At 38.3% G+C, this 24,359-nt stretch overlaps 2 protein-coding genes across 3 annotated transcripts in view; one reads left to right on the plus strand and one right to left on the minus strand.

Moving 5' to 3' along the window:
• Window positions 1-13,594, plus strand: part of WDR3 (WD repeat domain 3) — a 29,261-nt gene extending 15,667 nt beyond the window's left edge. For both annotated transcript variants that reach the window (XM_025453378.3, XM_049096058.1), the window contains exons 13-27: window positions 838-939; window positions 2,685-2,770; window positions 2,939-3,074; window positions 3,784-3,840; window positions 5,207-5,307; window positions 5,500-5,611; window positions 5,762-5,896; window positions 6,355-6,405; window positions 6,920-6,985; window positions 7,474-7,566; window positions 8,029-8,076; window positions 8,736-8,779; window positions 10,787-10,915; window positions 12,463-12,556; window positions 12,858-13,594. In XM_025453378.3, the coding sequence (XP_025309163.3) occupies window positions 838-939; window positions 2,685-2,770; window positions 2,939-3,074; window positions 3,784-3,840; window positions 5,207-5,307; window positions 5,500-5,611; window positions 5,762-5,896; window positions 6,355-6,405; window positions 6,920-6,985; window positions 7,474-7,566; window positions 8,029-8,076; window positions 8,736-8,779; window positions 10,787-10,915; window positions 12,463-12,556; window positions 12,858-13,013 (1,410 nt within the window). In that variant the 3' untranslated portion in view covers window positions 13,014-13,594. The remainder of the gene's footprint in view (window positions 1-837; window positions 940-2,684; window positions 2,771-2,938; window positions 3,075-3,783; window positions 3,841-5,206; window positions 5,308-5,499; window positions 5,612-5,761; window positions 5,897-6,354; window positions 6,406-6,919; window positions 6,986-7,473; window positions 7,567-8,028; window positions 8,077-8,735; window positions 8,780-10,786; window positions 10,916-12,462; window positions 12,557-12,857) is intronic.
• Window positions 7,333-24,359, minus strand: part of SPAG17 (sperm associated antigen 17) — a 220,697-nt gene continuing 203,670 nt past the window's right edge. The window contains 1 exon segment of the mRNA XM_025453376.3: window positions 7,333-7,516. The gene's annotated coding sequence lies outside the window, so the exon portion shown is untranslated.

The raw sequence follows: 24,359 nt of genomic DNA on the forward strand, positions 1-24,359 counted from the left end.
TATGTGAGGCAGTTAATGTCCATAAGCTCATTTAATGCTCACACCAGCTTAGAGATGGTGGTGCTGTGAACCCCATTTTACAGATAAAACAGGCTCTTGGAGGTGAATTCATCAAAAGTCATAGGGTTGGAAAGAGGCAGCCCTGGGACTCGAGTCTCCCACCTACACTCTTGCCACCCCTATACAAAAGCCCATCAGAGAGCAGGCTTTGCTGTTCTGTTTGTGCCTTGTGGGCACCGTGGGCATGTTATTTTTATTTCTATATATACATATATATATTTTTTAGTTTTTTAATTTTTTGTTTTTCATATACCAAATTCTAAGCAGACAGTATGGCTCATTGTTTTCTAAGCTTTTGCGGTTTGGTTTTTTTTTTTTTTTTTTTTTTTTTTTTTTTAAGTCCATTGCCTTCCCTAAATTTCTATTTCTTATTGTCAGCGTATCATAGAGGAGGAAACTAGATGGGGGAAGAGTTGGTTAAGCCAGTTACCGTTTAAATTTGATTAAACTTGAAAGGTTTTTAGGTGTATTTGCTGTCGTCTTCTCACTTGCCTCTGACCATGCTATTTCCCTTCTGAAGTTGGAGAACCAGTGAAAGTGACAATAGTGCAGGACTGCCAGGTTGCACTGTTCTGCGTCGTTTTGCCACAGAGCAACCTTGCCAGAGTCAACTCCGCACATCAGCGGCATATATTCACATAGGAAGCACAGAGCACTGAAGCCATCTGCCACATGGCTGCTACATGGCTATGAAATCTTTCCTGAACTATGTAGGCATGAATCTTGGTGGTTGTGGGTGTGCTCATTGGAGTAGTGCTCATATTTTGTCTTCCACAGACAGGAAAGCTGCAGCTTTATGACTTGGCCTCAGGAAATTTGCTGGAGACAATAAACGCACATGATGGAGCTTTATGGTCCTTGTCTCTCTCTCCAGATCAGGTAACTAAATCAGAGGTCAGGATCTGGACTTTAGTACTTTCCCATTTCTTACATCAGGTTTTACTCCTGCCTAATAAAGGTTTCTTCAGGGTTTCTTTAAAGAAAGCCCACTTTTTTTTCTAATCTTTAGATTTCCCATATGATGGCATATCATGTGCCTCATAGTACGAATAGCTGTCATTATCAAATGAATTCTCCTTCAGCTGCTCTGATCATCAGATGTCCGATTGCTTACCCTCGTGAGTTTTCACCAGTGGTTTGTGCTACTTCCCAAGAGGAAATATTCCCTTGAGCAATAAAATACAGAGGATGGAGTAAACTTTTCTCCTTCTAGGCCATACATCTATGACTTTGAGTCTAGTGTTTATAGCAAATATATCAGCTCTTTCAAGTCAGTAACAGGCTGCTTCCCTTGAAAGGAGTCATCTTGGAGAACTGTGTACTTAACTCCAGTAATGGTGCTATTGCTCAGAACATTTTGAGATATTTTTTGGACAAAATAAGAGATTGTGGGCCATTCATTTGAATCTTCTCAATAGTGGCAAACTTTCATCCATTGAAAGTAGATACTATTTTTGGAAAAAATGGAATCCGGAATTTAGAGTGGGTCATGCCATTTGGGGTCAGAACAGAACAGCATTTAAGATTTAAATAGTAATTACATCTTGCATTTGTAGAGGATTCTCTTTCTGCAAAGTATTTTTACATCCATGTGTCACTTACTGCTATTTTTATAGTGTTTTTATAAACTAGATAGTCTTTGTCATTACAGCAACACTAAAGGACCATTGTAAGCTTCTTACTAATCTCAAATGGCAAAATGAACACTTGAGATCTAGTTTTCTGACCCATATTCCATGTACTTTAATACTACAATGTAATGGGAGTAATTTTCTTGATATTGGAAAACACTTTCAAACATATTTTAATTTTAAAATATATTTGAATATATATATTTACATTTATATATAATACATATTTATATTATATATGTAATATATGTTATATTTATATATAATATATAGATTTATATATTATTATATATATTTGAATATATATAAAATATATTTTAAAATATATATTTCCTGTCGCCCTGGAGCAGGGGACATTGAAGGAATAAACTTACACCCTTCTGAGTTGTTACTTTGAATAAACTTAACTTGATGATCCAATCTGTGTATATTTGTCAAACCATTTTATTACTTAATAGCAAATTTATTTGGTGCTTTCTTAGGTGGAGTAAAAAACCATACAATGGGGATCCCTGGGTGGCGCAGCAGTTTGGCGCCTGCCTTTGGCCCAGGGCGCGATCCTGGAGACCCGGGATCGAATCCCACGTCGGGCACCTGGTGCATGGAGCCTGCTTCTCCCTCTGCCTATGTCTCTGCCTCTCTCTGTCTCTCTCTCTCTGTGACTATCATAAATAAATAAAAATTAAAAAAATAAAAATTTCATTTAAAAAAAACAAAACAAAACAAAAACCATACAATGTTTGGAGTCTTCCTGGTGGTAAACAAAAGTATAACTAGAAGTAGTAACCATTTGCCCCTGCTAGGAATTTTCAAATAAAGTCTGTGGCAGCAGCCCCAAAAGAGCAATGAAAGGGATTAAGGAGGAACCACATTTTTCTTAATTCTTCTCCCATGCCATTAAATAAAAATGGTCCTTTGTACAATTTTGATATATAACTTACCAGAGTTTCTGTAGTAAAATATTTTTTAATTGCAATATCATTGGATTTTCAGCGTGGCTTTGTGACAGGTGGTGCAGATAAATCTGTCAAGTTCTGGGATTTTGAATTGGTAAAAGATGAAAATAGTACCCAGAAGAGGTGAGTAGATGTTTTTTAATTTGTGTCCTTTTTTTGGAATGAGAATGGGGAACCCCTGAATGGGCTTTTGACATGTGTATTTCCCTTATGTTCCAGGGAGTTCTTGGAATTTTTGTCTGTCTTTGTAGAGTGCTCATTTTTTTTTCTTGATGTTTTCTGTTGTACTAGACTTTCTGTGAAGCAAACCCGAACCTTACAACTAGATGAAGACGTTCTCTGTGTCCGTTACTCTCCCAACCAAAAACTGTTAGCTGTATCTTTGCTGGACTGTACTGTGAAAATTTTCTATGTTGACACTTTAAAGGTACAGTGATTATGCCTGGAAGTAGTTTTGTCTGTCTGAGTGACCATAGGTTGAGGCTGTAAAGTGGCCTTGACTGCCCAGCAGTGTTATGTTTCTGAAGTTTATGTGAATCAAAACATTGTAGGTGCATTAGGAAAGCTAGAATTCTTTTAAAGAACCCTTTGGTTCATAAATTTTGTTTAAAGCAAGTTAGATTTCATAAGTTCAGAAAATCTGTAGACACAAAATCCCGTTGCAGCCAATAGTTTAAGAGCATTGCTACATCACCTAGGCAGTGATTCCACTCTTGGCTGTACATCAGGATCATTTGGGTTGCTTTTAAAAATATAGATTACTGGGCCCTATGCCCAGAGTCGGAAGGACTGGAGCAGGCCTGGGAATGTTGTTGGGAAGCAATTGCCCAGTATTTTCAGCTAAAAGATGCAGAGAACGTCCCTGTGCCCTGTTCTGACTGAAGTAGTAGGCTTCTGGGGCATCCCCGGCTCCTCCATAGTGCAGTGTTGTTGGCAAGTGTGCGCAGGGTCTGTGTGCTAGACACAGGTATAAGCCGCCTACAGTGGTTTGTCTTCTCTGAAAATATAAATATAAAGCAATCCAGAACAGCATTTAGGATTGTAAAGTTATATTTTAGATCCACATGTAACAAACAATGCCTGTATCTTATAGACAGACATCATTTATTTATATATATATATTTTTTTATATTTAGTTTTTTCTCTCACTCTATGGACACAAACTGCCTGTTATATGCATGGACATCTCTTATGTAAGTAAAATTTAAAGTGTCTGAGTAACAAGTTGTCTTTTCTAGAGTACTTTCTTGGTTCTTGGCTTGCTATCTTCATTTTGAATATTTTTTCATCCCGTTGCATATCTGACTTTACCCAAAAAGCCATAAAACAATGTATATTGTAATTGTATCATAATATATGGTACAATTAATTATAATTATAATGTATATAAAACATATATATTAATTACTTTAAGACTTTCCGAATATTGTAATTGTACTATATGTATAGTACAATTAATTATAATTATAATATGTATATAATATATACATATTAATTACATTAGGGTTTTCAGAATATGTTCACAAATATCTGAATTAATCCTTAGAACTAACTCCCTATTGTGGATTCCTCAGTATCTTGTTGTCTAAAATATATAATTGGAGGGTGGGGGGAGCCTGGGTTACTCCTTTGGTTAAGCATCTGCCTTCGGCTCAAATCATGATCCTGGGACCTGGGATCAAGCCCCAAGTTGGGCTCCCTGCTCAGTGGGGAGTCTGCTTCTCTCTCTCTGCCTCTCCCCTGCTCATGCGCACACACTCTTTCTCTTGCTCTCTCAAATAAATTAGTAAAATCTTTAAAAAATAAAATGCTATAATTGGTAGAGCACCTGAATATACAAAAGATTTTTAAAAGTCTAGAAGGTAATGCTGGTGAGTAAGATAGAACTTGGCTTCATATTTGGACATTTACAATATTTTGTACTATAGCCATAGCAAAATCATATTTTTGCAACGTCTAGTTATGGATAAAAGTGGGAATAACGTATTTAAAGACAGTGCCTAGTCTATATGAAAGGATTCCATGCTCTCGCCGTCTATGATTAGTACATGAACAGCACAAGATATTTCTGATGTTCTTATTATGCTGACAACTAATTGAGTGAGGCATTGACATAGGATAAGAGAAATAGAGAATATAGGATAAAAGGCTGGGTTGCAAACATTTTAGTAGGTTCTTTCCCAGACTCTTCTTTCTTCCTCCTCCCCTCTTCCCCTAAATCCTATGACAGATTCGAGATTCTTCTTCCTATTTAAGGAAGTATATAAACAATTACAATATTGTAATTCAGAACATATTCCGACATCAAGGCACACCACTACCCTGTAGCAGTATGAAAACTTTGGAACCAGCAGAGTTCTTGCTTTTACTCAACAAGGTTTTTAAGGAAATCTTAGGTAAAAGCAGAGAAATAGGTGCTCTTGATAGAGGTGAAATTGCATGGTATTGATTTTAATGTTTCTGAGAGAAATGGGCTAAATGTTCTGATTTATCTTGTTTTATCTAACTGTAGAGTTTCTGATAATCAAGTAAAGTCACAGTTCACCTCTTCCTCTGTAGGATGGGACACTAATAGCAACGGGCTCTGCCGACAGGAATGTGAAAATCTGGGGCTTGGACTTTGGAGACTGCCATAAGTCTCTCTTTGCACATGATGACAGGTAGGTGCAGACCTTTGAGTCACCTGTACGTATTATTTCCTTCAAGCATCTATGTCTATATTTAGGCAGTCATAAATGTAAAACTTAATTAGGCATCCTAGAACTAGCTCTTCACAAATGTGTGTGACGCTCTTCACTAGCATGACATTTGATGACATGACATGACATTTGATCACTTTTCTCACTTTTCAGTGTGATGTACCTGCAGTTTGTACCCAAGTCCCACCTCTTCTTCACCACTGGCAAGGACCACAAGATTAAGCAGTGGGATGCGGACAGATTTGAACACATACAGACTCTGGAGGTAACCACTTTCCTGCTTTGGTTGCTCAGTACTTGAGAACCACTTTTAAGACTGAATGTTGATCTCCCACTCAATGTAGAGCAGGTATCGGTCAAGGAATAAGGTGTTCCTTCTCAGGGTTTTTTGTTTTTGTGTCTTCTCTCTCTCCAGGGGCACCACCAGGAGATCTGGTGCTTGGCTGTAAGCCCTAGTGGAGACTATGTTGTGTCATCGTCCCATGACAAATCTCTGAGACTTTGGGAAAGAACAAGGGAGCCTCTTATTCTTGAGGAAGAAAGGGAGATGGTAAGGCTTGGTTATAGAACATGCTGTTGGGGAAATGCCTGGGTGGCTCAGTGGTTGAGTGTCTGCCTTTGGCTCATGTTGTGATCCCAAGGTCCTGGGATCGAGTCCTACATTGGGCTCCCTGCAGGGAGCCTGCTTCTCTCTCTGCCTGTGTCTCTGCCTCTCTCTGTGTTTCTCATGAATACACAAAATTAAAAACAAACAAACAAAAAAACATGCTGGTGGGTATCTGAACCTGCTGTCCTAGCCTAAGCATTCTATCTAATGTGGCCACCCTTCAGTCAGGCCTGACTCCAGGAGAGGTTTCCAACACGCTGTCACTGTTTCGGCAACCACGCAGAGACATAGATACCAAGAGGGGACTGCATTTTGAAAGAAGCAGCTCGTCCCTGTCTCATTTCACTTCATATAGAGACCATGATTTTTCTTCCAAATTAATTTTATCTGTCTCTTGACAGCAAAGGGAAGCAGAATATGAGGAGAGTGTGGCCAAAGAAGACCAACCAGTAGTAAGTAAATCTTTTGGGACCCCAAGATCGAGCCCTATAATTATCTTATTGGAATTTACTTTAATTTCAAGAATTTCTAATGGAATTAGAATTGGGGCCAGATGCTAAAGTTGTTTCCCATCAGTTGATGTGGGAAACAATCTGTGTAGTCCTATTTGATTTAACTGTATATCCTGATTTTGTGGGACAAATGACTGACCAAATTTGTCATTCTGGCATTTTTTGTTCTGTTTTGTTGTAAGGAGGCTTCAGAGAATCTTAGAACAAAAATAAAATTAAAAAATTTTAGAAATTGGGCATTCACTTTATACTTTTAGAGAGTAGGATATTCTTATAATGAATATAAAATACTTAATAGTGTCTGGCACCTGAATACTTTATTAATGGATAGTTGGTAACACCATGTAACCTTTATCATAACACAGTGATGCCTGTTCTTTTCTGGATGTAGGATTACTTTATTGGTTTTTTATTGCCTGTCAACAGTATTGTCAAGGATCTCTGTTTCTGGCAGGTTCCAGGAGAAACTCAAGGTGACAATTACTTTACTGGAAAGAAAACTATTGAAACGGTCAAAGCAGTAAGTTAATATACATTCTGTATCTATATCTATAGATACATACATTTTTAAGGAGGATCCCAACTTCTTACCAACCAGGTAGCCCTTTTGTGGCAAAAAGTTGTTGAAATTCATAGATGGAGCTCAGAACCTCTGGTCCTCCCTTGCAACCAAAGACAGCAGTCCTGCCGAATCGGTACATGGTTTCTAGAAAGGAAAGCTTGATCTCCTGGAAGCAGCACCCCTCAGGGGTCCCAGGAGCAGCCCTCCTCCACATGGAGGCATCCATATGGCCTCCCCTAAACCCAAGATGCTTAGTCTCCTCTCTGTACATTAAACAGAAAACAAACACCAGAGACGTCATTACCTACTGTTTGACACTCTTGGCATACGTTTATTAAACCAGTTCAAGCTAGGTAGTGCTTTTCCAGTCAGGCCTTCCAATTGCAGGGTTCCAGGATGCTGGGGCATGTGGCAATGACTTCTCTCCTTTGTTGCCATCATTGTAGGCTGAGAGGATCATGGAGGCTGTTGAGCTATACCGAGAGGAGACTGCGAAAAGGAAGGAACACAAAGCTATTTGTAAAGCTGCAGGGAAAGAGGTGAGATAGCCCATGGAGCTACACTCTGAGAAACATGTATCCATAGAACTTCTGAGAACACTGTCACTGTGGGAGTTACTGACTCAGATCAGGAAATGACATAAATGTAATAGAGTTTTTTCTAATTCCAAGTATTAGAAGGAGTTGAGGGATTGGAAAGAGGGGAGTTGGGTCTGGATAAAAAGTGAGGGAGAAGAAACCTCAGGATGAAGTGCTCACCAGATGCAGCAGAAACTCCTGGTGTGGTTTCAGATGTACTACAACCATTACAGGCTTCTAGATGAAATATATTGCCCAAACTCATTCATAAGCACAATGGAAACTAAAAGTCCTAATGACTCTTTTATACTCTTTCCATTTGTAGGGTCTCCCTTTTAAAAACCGTACTGTCATTGCCCTGCCTGTGACAAGCACTGTCAGAGCCTTGTTTTTTAATGACTTGATCTAATGATTTCTTGACAGGTTCCTCTTCCCATTAATCCCATCCTGATGGCTTATGGCAATATCTCTGTGAGTAGTGTCTAACGGTTCCCCCTTGGTTACTCAGAGGTACTTTTCAGGGACAAGAGAGTCACAGCAGGAAGTGCAGAGGCATGATCTCAGGCTGAATGTATTGGGAAGTACTTTGCCATTAACACCTCTCCTGTCCTCTAGGGTACTGAGCATTTCAGAAGTTTTAGTGTAACTTCTAAGTCCTTCTTTCTGGTCTATCTGGACTGGCATTCTCTTATTTTCTAGTGCCTATTTTTGTTCAGTATCCAGAACCCTCTGAAAATTCTGTTCATCTAAGTGAATTTTCAAATTGAGGTTCTTAGAGGAAAAGTTGATGTAAATCAGACAGAGGAGGAGAGAGAGAGAAATGGGACAGTGTATGCTTACATAGCAATCTCTAGACTTAGTACTTTACTTGCCTGTATCATTCATCAGGGTCATCATGTGAGTCAATGTAGCCTCATTTTACAGATGGGAAATTGGCCTGACTTACAGACAGAAGGTAACAGAGTTGGGAAGTGAACCCACATGTGACAATCTAAGCCTGTGCATGGATTGCCATCTTAGAATGCTGTTTCTCCTGTGAGTGGGATCCTTGGTTTTTAGTTGGGAATTAGGGAGCTTCAGTAGAAATCAACCTAGAGTACCACTAAAGTTCTCATGCTTCCTTTATATAGCCTTCAGCTTATGTGTTGGAGATTTTTAAAGGAATCAAGTCAAGGTGAGTCCCAAAGTACAATGACTATAATTTGTCCACTAATATCACTTATTGAATGGCTGTCTGACCATGAGATAAGCAGAAGTTATAATTGATGTTTATTTTCCTTATAGGTTTAACCATTCAATATTTTCGTGGAAAACAGTATATTATGATGTCCTTTTAGAAGCAGAACTAGCAGGCTCCTCCTAATGTGTGAAGGGAGGTACTTTTAGAGACAAGTGAAGGGTAGTCCTACTTTATATTGTAGGTAATGAAATCCTGTATCATCAATCACAAGTACCAACTGGTAACCTTTTTTGGTTGTGTTATTTCCTTTGCTTTATTTCTGTGTCCATACACAATTGGAATCTTCTCTATATAATTTTATATTGTGTATTTTTTTCATGGAATATTCCCTGAGCATTTGCTCAAGTTACTAATATTCTTCAAAACTACATTCATGGAATTCTATCAAAACATGGGCGCCTGGGTGGCTCAGTGGTCTAGCATCTGCCTTTGGCTCCAGTCCCAGGGTCCTGGGATCAAGTCCCACACCAGGGTCCCTGTGAAGAGCCTCCTTCTCCCTCTGCCTATGTCTCTGCATCTCTCTGTGTGTCTCTCATGAATAATTAAATAAAATATTTTAAAAAAGAAAAAATTAATTCTATCAAAACATTCCATTATATGTATAATTACTATCGGATTTGCTTTTGTTTTTTGCTATTATCAGTACTGCTTCGACGAAAACCTTTACATGGAAATCTTTGTTGTAGCAGAACAATAACTGATGAGTATGAGTTCTTAAAGGTTTTGTTGCTGAATTACTTTTCAGAAAGCTTGTAGTAATTTTGACCAGGCTTTAAAAAATTCTTTGCCAGTTTTAGAGGCAAAAGGTTGTATTGTGTCATTTTAATTTCTTTCTATTATTAATGAAGCAAAAATTTAATATTTGTTGGTCATTTGTGGGTTTTTTTCTGTGAATTTTTACTTTCCTTTTCTTGTACTCTCGTACTTTCTTACTGGTTTTTGTTTTTTGTTTTTTTAAAGAATTTTTTAAAGAATTCTAAAGATTCATGAGAGACACAGAGAGACAGAGGCAGAGACCCAGGCAGAGGGAGAAGCAGGCTCCCTGCAAGGAGCCCGATGTGGGACTCGATCCCAGATCCCGGGATTACGCCCTTAGCCAAAGGCAGATGCTCAACTGCTGAGCCACCCAGGCAACACTTTCTTACTGGTTTTTAAGAATTTTTTGTCATGTATTTTTGCAATAATGTTTCTCATTTGTGATTTACCTTTGGATTTTATTTGTGAGTTTGAGCTACTGAAAATTATTTTTTTTTTTGAAAATTATTTTCATAGTAATTCTTAATATCTAAATATGTCCATTTTAATAAGAACAGGCCATCTGAGGATAATGATGAATCTTCCTGGGAGAAATGTACAACAAAATTTAAATTAATGGAAGTATTGTACATTCCTAGAAGGAAATAGTCTATGTTCTGAAGATTTAAGTTTTTTGTCTTTCTTTTTAACTAGTTTATAGGTTTGTAACTCAGTTGAAATCCTCTTGAGATTTGAAATTGGAGTTGATGAAATGATATTAGAACTTTTTCAAGAGAAGTAAAACAAAACAAACTAGAAGAGTAGCAAAAGAGAGCTGTTCTCCCAGTTTAAAAAGCTATTAAAGTCAGCAAAACTAAAATACTATAGGATTGTTGTCAGAATCAATCATTGAAATAGACTTGAAAGCCCTGAAATAGAGTCGCATATGTAAGGACTCAATGTATGGTAAAAGAAGTATCATATAAAGGTGGAATGTTCAACAAAAGACTTTGGAGAAATGAGTTATCTGGGGGGAAAAAAGTCAGATTCTCCTATCATGCCATGGACCAGAATGCATCAGATAAATGAAAATACTGAATATAAAAAACAAAACAGAAAAGAAGGAACCATTCAGGATATAGATGAACAGTTCATATTATTTAAATAAACATTTCTTGTTCATGTCATGTTTACTGTCTTCTTCAGCGAGCTAGAAGAATCTCTGCTTGTGCTGCCTTTTTCGTATGTCCCAGACCTCCTTAAGCTCCTTAATGAATTCATCCAGCTGGGCTCTGATATCGAACTTCTGTGTAGGTGCCTCTTCTTTCTGCTCAGGTAACATCCTTTCCAAAGAACACTGTCTACTTGGTTTCACCACTCCAGTGTTACTTGAACTGATGGACAGAATCAATGCTTTGGGGTTAAGAAATCTGTTGTTTCAGACTGATGGTTACAGGATTTCACTTGTGTGACAAATTATTCCTGATCCTACAGAATCAGTCTTGTGCTTAAACAATAATAGTGATGACCTACTTCTGAAGTAACAAGATAGAGCATTGCTCAGGGACACTTCCATAAACACAGGTCTCCAGGTTGCAGTAGCTCTAGTCCTTGTCTGTTTGCTGAGAGGCCATCACTGAGTGGCCAGTTTGCCTCATTTGTTATCTTTTTAACTGTTGAAGCAAAATGATTTAGTTTAGTCCTCATAACAGCGTTGTAAGGAATAGTGCCTTTATTTTTCAGGTCTCTAGAAACAAATGGAAAAGAAAGGGCATACACGGAGGGAAAGAAGAAACAAAATATGTTTATGGGATTATTCTTAAATATGAACAATTCCTCTTAGTGTGTAATTGAAAAGAACATATTTACAAGAGTTTAAGAATATACTCTTTTATCTTGCTCTCTGCCCCTCGGTCTCCAGCTGTTATAGCAGAAAACAAAAAGAGACTGAACACTCTAAAATGCTGTTCTGAAGACAAAATACAGATTGATCAGCCAATACCCAATAGTTAAAAAACCAAAAAAACCAAACATGTATATTTAACAAATTGATATTTGATCTATTTTCATGATTCTTCATCCTCTGTTCCTTTTATTCCACCAAGATGGTAGCAAAAGAACAGTGATACATACATACATATATACATACATATATATATGTATATATATTCTGTTGCCAGATTTATAATTTTGGGCAAGTCCTGAGGCCTTAAATTGACACTCAACAATGTTACTAATAACTTCTTATCACTATAGCATATGTACTATTGAAATCAGGGTTACTGATTCTAACTGAAACACCATGAGTGCTTCCAGCTTATCAGGGGGTTGTATGGGGAGTGCTATACAAGTAGCTGTGGCAGGTCACAGGTGAGCTTGAGGGTACTCAGGAGCATGAGTTCATGGACATCATCTTAATACCCAAGGTCAGAGTCTTACTGATCAGTGACTATATCTTTTATTGCAGTGGCTTTACTGGAAATATTAATAAATCTTTGTTGAGTTAGTTAGTATTTCTTAAGGTGTTCATTTCTCTCTGAGCCTTCTATGAAATACCATTTTGTAAGTCTGTGGCTGCATGGAGTTGGCTGCAAAAAGAGCCAGCTTTGCACAAGTTAAATGTGTTATGATTTTTACCATAGTATTGTTAAAATTGACATCAGATAAAGTTGATTAGCAGGAAAGAAATATCTTTAGCTATTTTTTGCCAGAAGCATTTCTATACTGCCATATGATAAAATGCATCTTTTTCTGTTTTGTTTTGTTTACTGTGATATTGTCTATATGCTTTTCTTTTTTTTTATATATGCTTTTCTAGAAGGGGTAAGCAGAGCCAGAACCACTACCTCTTTTGTCACATGACTGTTTTGCTTTTCTATTAGAATTCACTTCGGGCAGATCACTAGTAACCAAATGCTTGTGCCAGTGATTGAAAAGCTAAAGGAAACAACTATTTCAAAAGTCAGCCAAGTCCGGGTAGGTATACTTGTAGGAGTACAGTAATGAGGGGGAAATCCTGGTGTGTGTGTGTGACTTAGAAGCAGCATAGTGAACTGTGCCTTGTCTTTGGTGATATTGACCAGACAAGTATATGTATTTGAGGTATTTTCATTGGAGCTGGTAGAAATAGAAGAAAACTAAACCAAACCAGAAAGACCTTAAACAGGAAGGGATGAGTAAGAGCGCCAGAAACATCGGTTCTCCTGACTCACATATGCTGCTGTGTTGAACTGAAGTAAGAGAGAGGTCATTTAATCTTTCTTTTGTCCCTCTCCAGGATGTTATTGGCTTCAACAGGGCAGGTCTTGAATATCTCAAGAGGGAATGCGAGGCAAAAAGTGAAGTTATGTTTTTTGCTGATGCAACCAGCCACTTCGAAGAAAAGAAGAGGAAGAGGAAAAAGAGGGAGAAGTTAATTTTAACATATACTTAGAACTGAAATGTGCCCCCCCCCTTTTTTTTTATTTAAAAGAACTTCTAAACTAAGCAGCAGAATTGGGGCCAACTTGAAAATAAACAAGTAACAGAGCTTGGTGTGTTGCAGAAGATGTCAGGATGTATTTCCTAGCTTTGCTTGAGGAAATGCCCAATGCAGGATTCTGGGCTCCATTTTTTGGACTTAAGGCATAATAGTTTAAAATCTTTCTGTGCCCTCAAAGGCTGAGCCCTTCAGGAATTGTTCCCGTTCTAGCAGGGAACAATGAATATTTTTTACTAGTTGCTTGACTAGAGCTGAAATGAATATTTCAAAAGTTTTTCTTATTTCTGTGATAACAGGAGATTAGTTGATGTGTTACTTTTTGTATTACGTTTTATCTCCTCCAGAGACTATCAGGTGCAGAATTGATTGCCCTCTCCCATTAAATGCAGACTCATGGACTTACAGAGCTGAAAAGGACATAAAAATTATCTAAAACAGCCTATACTGGTGGTTATATCTGTATATAAAAATAGCTAATTGCTAAATTGTACTTCTCTAAAGAGCTGTTTCTAATTAAAATATAGTCAAGCTGAGATGCTTTGTTGGGCTTCTGGGTGATTAATACCATATACATACATACATATATACATACATACATACATACATACACGCATAGGATTTGAGGAATGGGAATATTTTAGGAGGAGAAACGGACACATTCCTTTGGGCCTGGCTTCTCTTGGTGGGACATTTTTAAGTAAGTTAACGACTACAACCTTGATGCAGTTCTGTTCAGATTTCCATGTCTTTTTTTTTTTTTTAAGATTTATTTAAATTCCAACTAGTTAATGTACAGTGTAATATTAGAATCACATGTCCATTCAGCAGTTCAACACTTCCATATGACACCTGGTGCTGATCACAAGCGCACTCCTTAATCCTCATCACCTATTTAGACCACCCCACCCACCCACCTCCCCACTGTGTAACCAAAAGTTTATTCTCTACAGCTGAATCCCTTTGCTCTTTTGTTTCTTAAATTTCATATACAAGTTAAATCATATGGCGTTTGTTTTCTGACTTATTTCACTTACCATAATACTGTCTGGCTCCATCCACATCATTGCAAATGCAAGATTTCATTCTTTTTTATGGCTGAGTAATATTTCTCTCTGTGTGTACATAGTATATACATGCACATATATGTTCTATACATATATATGTATATACATATGGCGTATATATGTGTGTTGTGTGTCTATATACACATTCATTCCATTTCTTAGTGTCATCTTCAATTTCTTTCATAAATGTCCTATAGCACAGATCTTGTCTCCCTTACCTCAGGAGACATAGCCAGAAAGAAGTTGCTATGGCCAAGGTCAAAGAGGTTACTGCCTATGTTCTCTAGGATTTTGATGGTTTCCTATCTCACATTTAGGTCTTTAGTCCATTTTGAATTGATTTTTATGTTTGGTATAAGAAAGTGGTCCCGTTTCTTTCTTTTGCATGTTTCTGTCCAGTTTTCCCATCACCATTTGTTAAAGAAACTTTTTTCCTATCAGATACTCTTTCTTGCTTTCTCACAGATTAATTGACCATATAGTTGTGGGTTCATTTCTGGGTTTTCTGTTCCGTTCCATTGATCTGTTTATTTTTTGTGTCAGTAACATACTGTTTTGATGACTATAGATTTGTATATAATTTGAAGTCTGGAACTGTGATACCTCCAGCTTTGCTTTTCTTTTTCAAGATTGCTTTAGCTATTTGGAGTCTTTTGTAGTTTCACACAAATTTTAGGATTGTTTGTTCTAGCTGTGTGAAAAATGCTGGTGGTATTTTGACAGGGATTGCATATAATGTGTAGATTGCTTTGGATGGTATAGACACTTTAATAATATTTGTTCTTCCATTGTATCTTACGTTTTTGATGTAATTGTAAATGAGATGGATTCCTTGATTTCTCTTCCTGCTGCTTCATTATTGGTGTATAGAAATGTAACAGATTTCTGTATGTTGTTTTGTATACTGCAACTCTACTGTATTTGCTTATCAGGTCTAGCAGGTTTTTAGTAGAGTCTTTCAGGTTTTCTAATCAAGTATCCTGTCATCTGCAAATTTGCCAATTTGGATGCATTTTCTTTCTTTTTGTTGTCTGATGGCTGTGGCTAGGACTTCAGTACTATGTTGAATAACAGTGGTGGGAATGGACATTCCATGTCTTTTTCCTGATTATAGAAGAAAAGCCCTCAGTTTTTCCTATTGGAGATGATATTAACTGTGGGTTTTTCATATATGGTCTTTATTATGTTGAAATATGTTCCCTCTAAACTTACTTTGTTAAGGGCTTTTATCATGAATTGATGTTGTACTTTGTCAAGTGCCTTTTTTGCATCTATTGAAAGGCTCATATGGTTCTTATCCTTTCTTTTATTAATGTGGTGTATCATGTTGATTGATTTGTGAATATTGAAGCACCCTTGCAGCCCAGGAATAAATCCACTTGACCATGGTAAATGATCCTTTTAATGTACTGTTGGATTTGGTTTGCTAGTATTTTATTGAGAATTTTTGCATCCGTGTTCATCAGGGATATTCGCCTATATAGTTCTCTTTTTTAGTGGATTTTTTTTACCTGGTTTTGGTATCAGGGTAATGCTGACTTCATAGAATGAATTTGGAAATTTTCCTTCCTCTTCCATTTTTTGGAACAGCTTGAGAAGAATAGGTATTAATTCTTTAAATGTTTGGTAGAAGTCCCCTGTGAAGCCATCTAGCCCCGGACTTTTGTTTTTGGGTTATCAATCTGTTTACATTTTCTATTCTTGTTTCAGTTTCGGTAGTTTATATTTTTCTAGAAATTTATCCATTTCTTCCAGGTTGTCCAACTTGTTGGCATATAATTTTTCATAATATTGTCTTAAAATTGTTTCTCATAATATTTTCTAATTATTTTCATAATATTCTAATTGTTATTTCTGCTCTCATTTGTGATTTTATTTGAGTCCTTTCTTTTTTGTTCTTGATATGTCTAGTTAGAGGTTTATCAATTTTTTTTTTTTTTTACTTTTTTCAAAGAACCAGCTCCTAGTTTGATTTGTTGTATTGCTTTTTTAGTTTCTGTATCACTTATTTCTGATCTAATTTTTATTACTTTCCTTCTTTAGGCTTCATTTGTTGTTCTTTTTCCAGCTCCTTAGGTGTAAGGTTAGGTTGTTTATTTGAGATTTTTCTTGCTTCTTGAGGTGGCCTGCACTGCTTTGTACTTCCCTCCTAGGACCACTTTGGCTACATCCCAAAGGTTTTGGACCATTTGTTTTCATTTTCACTTGTTTCCATGTATCTTTTATTTCTTCTTTGGCTTCTTTGTTAATGCATTCATTGTTTGTTTAGTAGCATGTTGTTTAACTGCCATGTATTTGTGGTCTTTCCAGATTTTTTCTTGTGGTTGACTTGTAGTTTCATAGCATTGTGGTCAGAAAAGGTACATGTTATGACCTCAATCTTTTTGTATTTGTTGAGGCCTATTTTATGTGATCTATTCTGGGGAATGTTCCATGTGATCTTGAAAAGAATGTGTATTATGCTATTTTAGGATGGAATGTTCTGAATATATCTGTTAAGTCCATCTGCTGCAGTGCATCATTCAAAGCCATTGTTTCCATGTTGGTTTTTCTGTTTAGATGATCTGTCCACTGATAAGTGGGTATTAAATTCTCTACTATTCTGTGTTATTATCCATAGGTTTTTTTTTTTTAATCTTTTGTTATTAATCATGTTATATATTTGAGTTCTCCCAACTTGGGGGCATAAATATTTATAATTGTTATGTCTTCTTGTTGCATTGTCCCCTTTATGATTATATAGTGCCCTTGTCTGTTTTTATAGTCTTTCATCTAGTTCGTCCAATAGATAGATGCATTGCTACTTGGGCTTTCTTTTGATACCCATTCACGTGATAAATATTACTCCATCCCCTCCCTTTCACCCTGCAGGTCTCTTTAGGTCTCAAATGAGTTTCTTATAGGCAGCATATAAAGGAGTCTTTTTTCCTTTTTTTTTTTTTTAAATCTGTTTTGACTCCGCATCTTTTGATTGATGTGTTTATTATTAGTCCATTTACATTCAAAGTAATTATTGATAGGTATGTATTTATTGCCATTTTATTACTTATTTTCTCATTTCTGGAGATCTTTTCTGATCCCTTTTTTGTCTTTGTCACTTTAGTCTCTCCTTTGCACTCAGAGTCCCCTTTAATATTTCTTGCAGTGCTGGTTTAATGGTCACAAATTCCTTTCATTTTTATCAGGGAAGCTCTTTCTCCTATTATAAGCAATAGCTTTGCTGAATGGAATATTTTTAGCTGCAGATTTTTCCCATTCAGCACTTTGGATAAATAGTGCCACTCCCTCTTACTTGCCAAATTTCTGTTGAGAAATCTCCAGCTAGCTTTATGGGTTTTCCCTTGTAAGTTAGGGACTTCTTTTGTCTTGTTTTTGTTTTTTTGTTTGTTTTTTGTTGTTGTTTTTTAGATTTTCTTCTTTATCACTATATATTTGCAAATTTAATTACATGTCTGGGTGTTGGCCTGCTTTTGTTGATTTCGATGGGAATTCTCTGTGCCTCCTGGATCTGGATGTCTGTTTCCTTTCCCAGATTAGAGAAGTGTTCCGCCATTATTTCTGGAAATAAATTTTCTGCCTCCTTTTCTCTCTTGTCCTCTTCTGGGATACCTATGATATGAATGTCAGTACGTTTGATGGAGTCACTGAGTTACCTAAGTCTATGCTCATGTTCCATAATTCTAGTTCAGCTTCATTATTTTGTCTTCTTATCCACTAATTCATTCCTCTGCTTCTTCCAGCCTGTTCTTCATTGCATTAAGCCTGTTCCCAATCTCATTTAGTGTATTCTTTGTTTCTCATTGATTCTTTTTTAACTTTTATCTCTGTGGCAAAGATCTCACTGATGTCATCTTTTCTCAAGCCCAGTGAATATCCTTATGTTTGTTGCTTTAAATTCTCCATCAGTTATGTTACTTATATCTATATTATGTTGATCTCTGGCTGTAGCCTTATCTTGTTCTTTCATTTGGGATAAATTACTCTTGTCTTGGCATTTCATCTAAGTCTCTGCCCTTTTCTCTATGTTAGAAAAGCCAGTATGTTTCCTGTCCCTGAAACTAATGGCCTTTATGAAGAAGAGGTTGTGTAGTGCCTGGGGCCTGGCGCTTCAGGGAGTGTCTCCAGTGTGTGCTACCTGCACTCTGCTGTTGTGTTTTGGCTGCTCTGTCTTTCAGGCCAATTGGCTGCCCAGGCTCTCCTTGCCTACGTGGGCAGTGTTTAGTCCCTGGCCTGAATGTGGTGAGTTTTAACTCAGTGTGCTCTGGTCTGCTTGTGAAATGAGTCCTGATATCACTTCCACCAGAACTGAGGCCCTGCAGAAATCTCTGGTAGGGAGATAATGGTGTGGACAGGGATTTGTGCTGGTCTTCTGGAGTAGTGGCTCACCATGCTGGAACTGAAGCAAGCTTGACTGAGAAGGGCAGTCCTGCCAGAGCACAGGGATGTAGAGTTTGGTGTAAGCAAGTTAGGCAGCCAGTGTCAGTGCTGAGCTGCTTCCCTCAGATGGTTTTGTGTTTATGCTGAGGGATTGGGGTGGGAAATGGTGCTAGCCAGTCCCTTTGTTCCAAGAGATGTCCTGTGAATGTGTCCTCTCAGGGACCCTCTCTGAGAGGAATAAATATTCCCCCCACCCACTCTTTGTCCCAGGCATTTTTCAGATGGCTGTTTCCATGCTGTCTGCGTTCGGGTTGTTTGCCTGCCATCTCTTCCAGAGTAGCACAGTGCCCTCTAGGCTCTATCCCAGCCAAACCCACTGACTTAAAACTCCAGGCTTTAAGCCCCACTGGTTGGAAGAACTCACAAAAGTAAACACTTCTTTTTTTCCAAGCCAATGGCTTTCAGAAAATAATTATCCTGGTGTGTTCTCTGGCTGTCCCTCTCCATGACAATGGCTCCCTCCTCTCCACAGCAACCATGATCCATTTCTCCCCTAAAACACATCTCTACACTTCCTGCCTTCTTTGATGCTGCCTCTTCTCTCCTTTTAGTTGTGGAGTTTGTCAGTCTTAAGGTCAACTTCTGGGTATTTAGGATGATCTTATCATTATCTAGTTGCATTTGTTGGACAAGATGAGCCTAGGGTCCTCCTACTCCACTGTCTCTCTGTCTCTGTCTTCTTGAGTCAGTTTCAGGATTTGGTGTCCTGTGAACTTGTCCATTTCATTTAAGGTGCTGTGTTGTGGTGCCACCATTTCCTTGCCAGTCTCAGAGCTGCGGTTCTTGTGGTATGATTATCTGAGGGTCTCTAGCCACAAGTCTAGTACTGTTCCTGGGCAGTCACTGAAGTGTAAGGTCAGGAATGTGGTGGTGGTACTCGTTAGGCAGAATATGAGTAAAGATTATTTTGGCATAGAGTTCCTGAGGCTTAACTATGAAAAGGTAAGATAAAAGATAGTATGGTGGATTCTAGGTGCTTCTAGTACCGAAGAAGCAGCCTTTAGGTGTCCGTTCCTGCCACTAGGGAGAGGAGTTAGTTACTTATTAAAAGTAAATCCTAATTCCTGAGCGAACAAAGGCCGTGTTTGTGGCTCTTGGACATTTATCTGAAAATAGGAAACCACAGCATTTCCTATGAATGTTTTTGATGGTTTCCAAACCAAAACAAGGTCAGGAGGGTACTCGAATTTAATCCATAGCTTTGCCATCAGTTAAGATTAACAGTAGCGGGGGATTTAAAGCTGTTTCTGTCTGGAAGGTGTTACACAAATCAAAGAGAAGGAAAGCTTATGACATAAAATGATGTGCACAGGAAGTAACTGAGCTCTAACTTTTGGTCAAAATACTTGAAACCCCTTAACTCTAAAGGTTTGAGGTTAACTAGTGAGTTAAAAAGCAAATTTTAGGGGTGTCTGGGTGGCTCAGTTTGTTAAGCATCCAACTTTTGGTCTCAGCTCAGGTCATGATCTCATGGTCGTGGGATCAAACCCCTCATTGGGCTCTGCACTCAGTGCAGAGTTTGTTTCAGATTCTTTCTCCCTCTCCCTCTGCCCTTCCCTGCTTGTGTGTTCTCTCTCTCTCTTGAAATAAATAAAATCCTTTAAAAAAAGAAAAAGTAAATTTTAAGCCAAACCACTTTAGTCATTAAATCAACATTTACTGGCTTAGTCAGCCATTGGCTAGATATAATCCTTAGTACATGAACCAGGTAATGAGTAATATCTTTCGTAGATCATTCAATGTTACCTGTAGAAGCTGGTGATACCATAAAGAAAAGCCCTGTGAATGGTTTATTAGGAATATAACATCAAAGTTTGTATATATTTATATATGTCTCTATGTAAAGAAGATATGCTTAACCATTTTGAGATTCCCCAGCTGGAAGTTAGCTGCTTGATGTACTTGGTATTGTTTCTTAGTTCAAGTGTCCTAATTCATAGCTCTCCCAAAGAAATCTCTAAGTCTGGCAGATGACCTGGGGCAGTGACCAAGGAGGCAGTGGTATCTGTCACTGGGCACAGAACTGTGTCTAGGGTTCCACTTACCTATCAGCACAATAGATGAGCCTGCTCAGTGCAGCCTTTATAGGCCAGCCACAAACTCAGGAAGAAGCCATCTGGCCTACATACACTATCCACAGTCTGCCCCCCTTTCCTCACAATTTAAGTCCCTAAGTGTTGAAATGAGACTGAGATTCTTAGGAGTAACACCACCTTATATTCTCAGTCCTGTCACTTTATTTTTGAGATGTTGGCTCCAAGCAGCTGTCCTGTGATTTTAGGGTGGAGCACACATGGTCCAATAGTCGCTGGCCCCAGCCCTCGTTAGGTCTAGTGCCAGTTGCCCTTGTGTAGCTCTCTCTCCCCCGTGAGTATGGTCAGGACCTAGTGACTGGCTTCTGATTAGCAGAATGCAGCAAATGTAATGGGATGTCTTTTCCAAGTTTGAGATATAAAACACTGAATTCTGCCTTGCTCCTGTTCTTGGGCTCTTCTTGTTCCGATAAACCAAGCTGCCTTGCTGTGAGACTCCCTAAGGAGAGACCCACGTGGCAAGGAACTGCATCCTACCAGTGGGCTGAAAGCACATTCATTCCTAGTTGAGCTAGAGTATCCAACTGAGCTCCTCTGGATTCTGGAACCATAGAAGCTATGAGATCTTAGGTGTCTGTAGCTATAAAATAAAATAAGTAATAAATAAAATATTAAAAAATAAAATAGGCCCAATTGATCTACCTTATAGAGTTAATGTGAAGTGCTTACTGGCTCAAAATAAACACAATATAAGGTACTATTTTTACTGTGTGAGCTACACAGTATCTAAAACTACAGAATGATTCTCGTACACAGGCGCCTGCGTGCGCACACACACACACATAGAAGGCATGGGAAAGAAATAGACTAAAATGTTATCTGTTAGCTCTAGGCGATATAGAGAATCTTTACACTAGATGTTTGTCTTTAAAATAAAAGAATAAGTATAGTAGGCATCTTTCAATCACATTAACTGTGCTAATATGAACAGAGGCGTAAAGATTCATGAAGTTACTTATGATTGGTGCCAAAGGAATTATGCACCATTATTTGAAAGCTGCTCTGTAGTAGAGTTGTCTAGCTAGTGATGGAGACTTCACCACTCCTCAGTTTGGAGTAACTTCCAAAAGCCATGGAATAGAACTGACATAAACCATGAAATCAGTGATTCCCAAAGTATATTTTAAGACCCTTGGGAGTTGGTAAGACCCTTTCAAGGAGTTTGCAAGATCAAAAATATTCTCAAAACAATACTAAAATCTAGTAATTTGAAGAGTGACCTCCAAAAATTGATGTCTACCCAGATACCTATGAACATGACCTTCTTTAGAAATAGGGTCTTTATAAACGTAATTAGTTAAGATGAGGTGATGCGAGGTTAGAGTGGGCCCTAAGTACAGTGACTATTGCTATATAAGGATGCAATGTGAGGAAACAGGAGGTTGTGTGACCACAGAGGCAGAAATTGGGATTTGCCTGATGTAGCTATTAGCCAAGGTACCCTGAGGACTCAGGCTAGTGCCAGAAGCCAGGACAGAGGCAGGAACACATTCTCCTTGAGCCTCCAGAAGGAACCCAGCCCTCGGTCGCCTTAGCTTTCAGATCTTTGGCTTCCTGAACTGCAAGAAAATGAATATCTTGTCTTCAGCCTCCCTCCCCTAGTTTGTGGTGATCGTTATGGAAGCCTCAGGAAACTGGTAGATTTTGATACGAGGAAGTGGGGTGTTAACTGGAGCAAATACCCAAAAATGTGGAAGTGGCTTTGGAATTGGGTAATGAGTAAAGGCTGGGAGAATTGTGAGCAACGTGAGAAATTAAAAAGTCTAGGTTATCTTGAGATGACTTGGTAGAAACATGGATTTCTAAGCCACTTTGGGGATGGCTCAGAAGGAAGTGATAGGGACAGCAGAGAAAGCTGCTGTCATGTCACCTCAGAGAACTTCTACCTCATCATGAACAAAATGTTGATGGAAATAGACACATTAAACGTGCTTCTAGAGTGACCTCAAATGAACATGTCATTTGAGGACACTGGAGGAAAAGTTATAAGGTGGCAGAAAACTTGGCTGAATTGTGTTCTGCTTTGGGGTTTAAAGTAGAACTTGTAAACACTCGCACTGAATGTTTCGCTGAGGTTTCCAAGCAAAATATGGAAGATGTGGCCTGGTTTCTTGCTGCTTCTAGTAAAATGTAAGGGGAAAGAAATCATTTGAGGAAGGAACTAAAGAGCAAAAAGGAATCAAAACATGATGAGTTTGAAAATTGACGTTATATCCATACTGCAAAACAATGCAAAAGTATACTCTGGAGCAGTCACCAAGGGTGTGTGTGCTGGAGAGATTAGGTTTATGACTACAGATACAAACAGGCATCTCAGCAGAAGCCAGGAATAGAGGTGCGGTTATCCAGGAAGGATCTATGGAGAAGCCTCATGTCTAATGATGTGGATCTCCGTGACATGCATGAATACTGACAGGTTTTTGAGGATGTAACATCAGCAGAAATACTCCTGGTTTGGCCTGACAGGGACAGGGAGGGGACAAGATAAAGGAAGGCTGCCAGACTTCTGGGATTCTATAAATAGGAGATGGGCTGCCCAGAAGGTAAATGATGTCTGGGCTGAGGACGAGAGGATGGGGCCAACAAGGCTTCTGAAGGTCTAAAGGTTGGGGCTGGTGAAACCTCTGTAGGGCCCAGACGGCATGTTGATCAAGCCATAAATGATTATTCTAAGGTCTTGAAATTTCATGAAATTTGCCTTGCTGTGTCGTACCCTTGCTTTAGACTAGTGATTCTTTATTCCTTCCACTTTCTTCCTTTGGGAGTATCTTCCTTCCCTATGCTTTTTCCACTATGGTGTGTTGCAAGCTGATGGCTTATTTTCTAGTTTGATGCATCTTCCAGTGGAAGGGAGACCAAGGCAGGTCATACCAGAGTCTTACCCATACTTGATTTATATGGGTGAGACGTGAAACTCTTTGAGTTGAAACCTATGTTGATGAGAATTTAGATTTGGAATTAATGCTGGAATGGGTGAAGAATTTTGGGAATGTTGGGATGGAATGAATATATTTTTATATTCATTCCATTTTATATTCAAACCCAGATTACACTGGGTTTGTCTCCACAAAATTCACGTCTATCAGAAACTGTGAAGATGACCTTAAGATGACATTCAGGATTATGGTAGCCCCTAAATGAAATGAGTGTTTTTCTTATAAGGACAGAGACAGAAATATATACACAGGGAAGGATGCTATTTGAGACAGAGGCAGAGATTAAAGTGATGTAGCCATAAGCCAAGGAACACCCAAGAACTTCTGGCAACCACCAGACATTAGGAGAGAGGCATAGAATGAATTCTGCCTCATGTCTCCAGAAGAAATACCCCCACTCCAACTCCTTGATGTTAGAACTCTGGCCTCCTGAACTGCAAGAGCATATCTGTCATTTTAAGCTACCTGGTTTGTGCTACTTTGTTATGGCAGCCCTAAGAAACTAATAGAGATTTGATAGATCAGCTCTAGGAAACTAATACAAGATGCTATGGGTGTCCAGTGGAGTTTTCCAGAGGCTATGTGATGTCTGATATCATGACAGCAGGTGTGAGAATCCAACTATGCTCTATTAAGCCAGACATTGAAGAAATTTGTAAAAAATGTAAAACAATGTCCCATGAATAATACATTTTTGTTTTGAAAAATATTTTTCATTTAAAACATCTATGTTAATATACTGGCTTTATTATGGTTTTTACATTGAAA

Source organism: Canis lupus, chromosome 17 (genome assembly GCF_003254725.2).
Source record: "Canis lupus dingo isolate Sandy chromosome 17, ASM325472v2, whole genome shotgun sequence".
Lineage (NCBI taxonomy): Eukaryota > Metazoa > Chordata > Mammalia > Carnivora > Canidae > Canis > Canis lupus.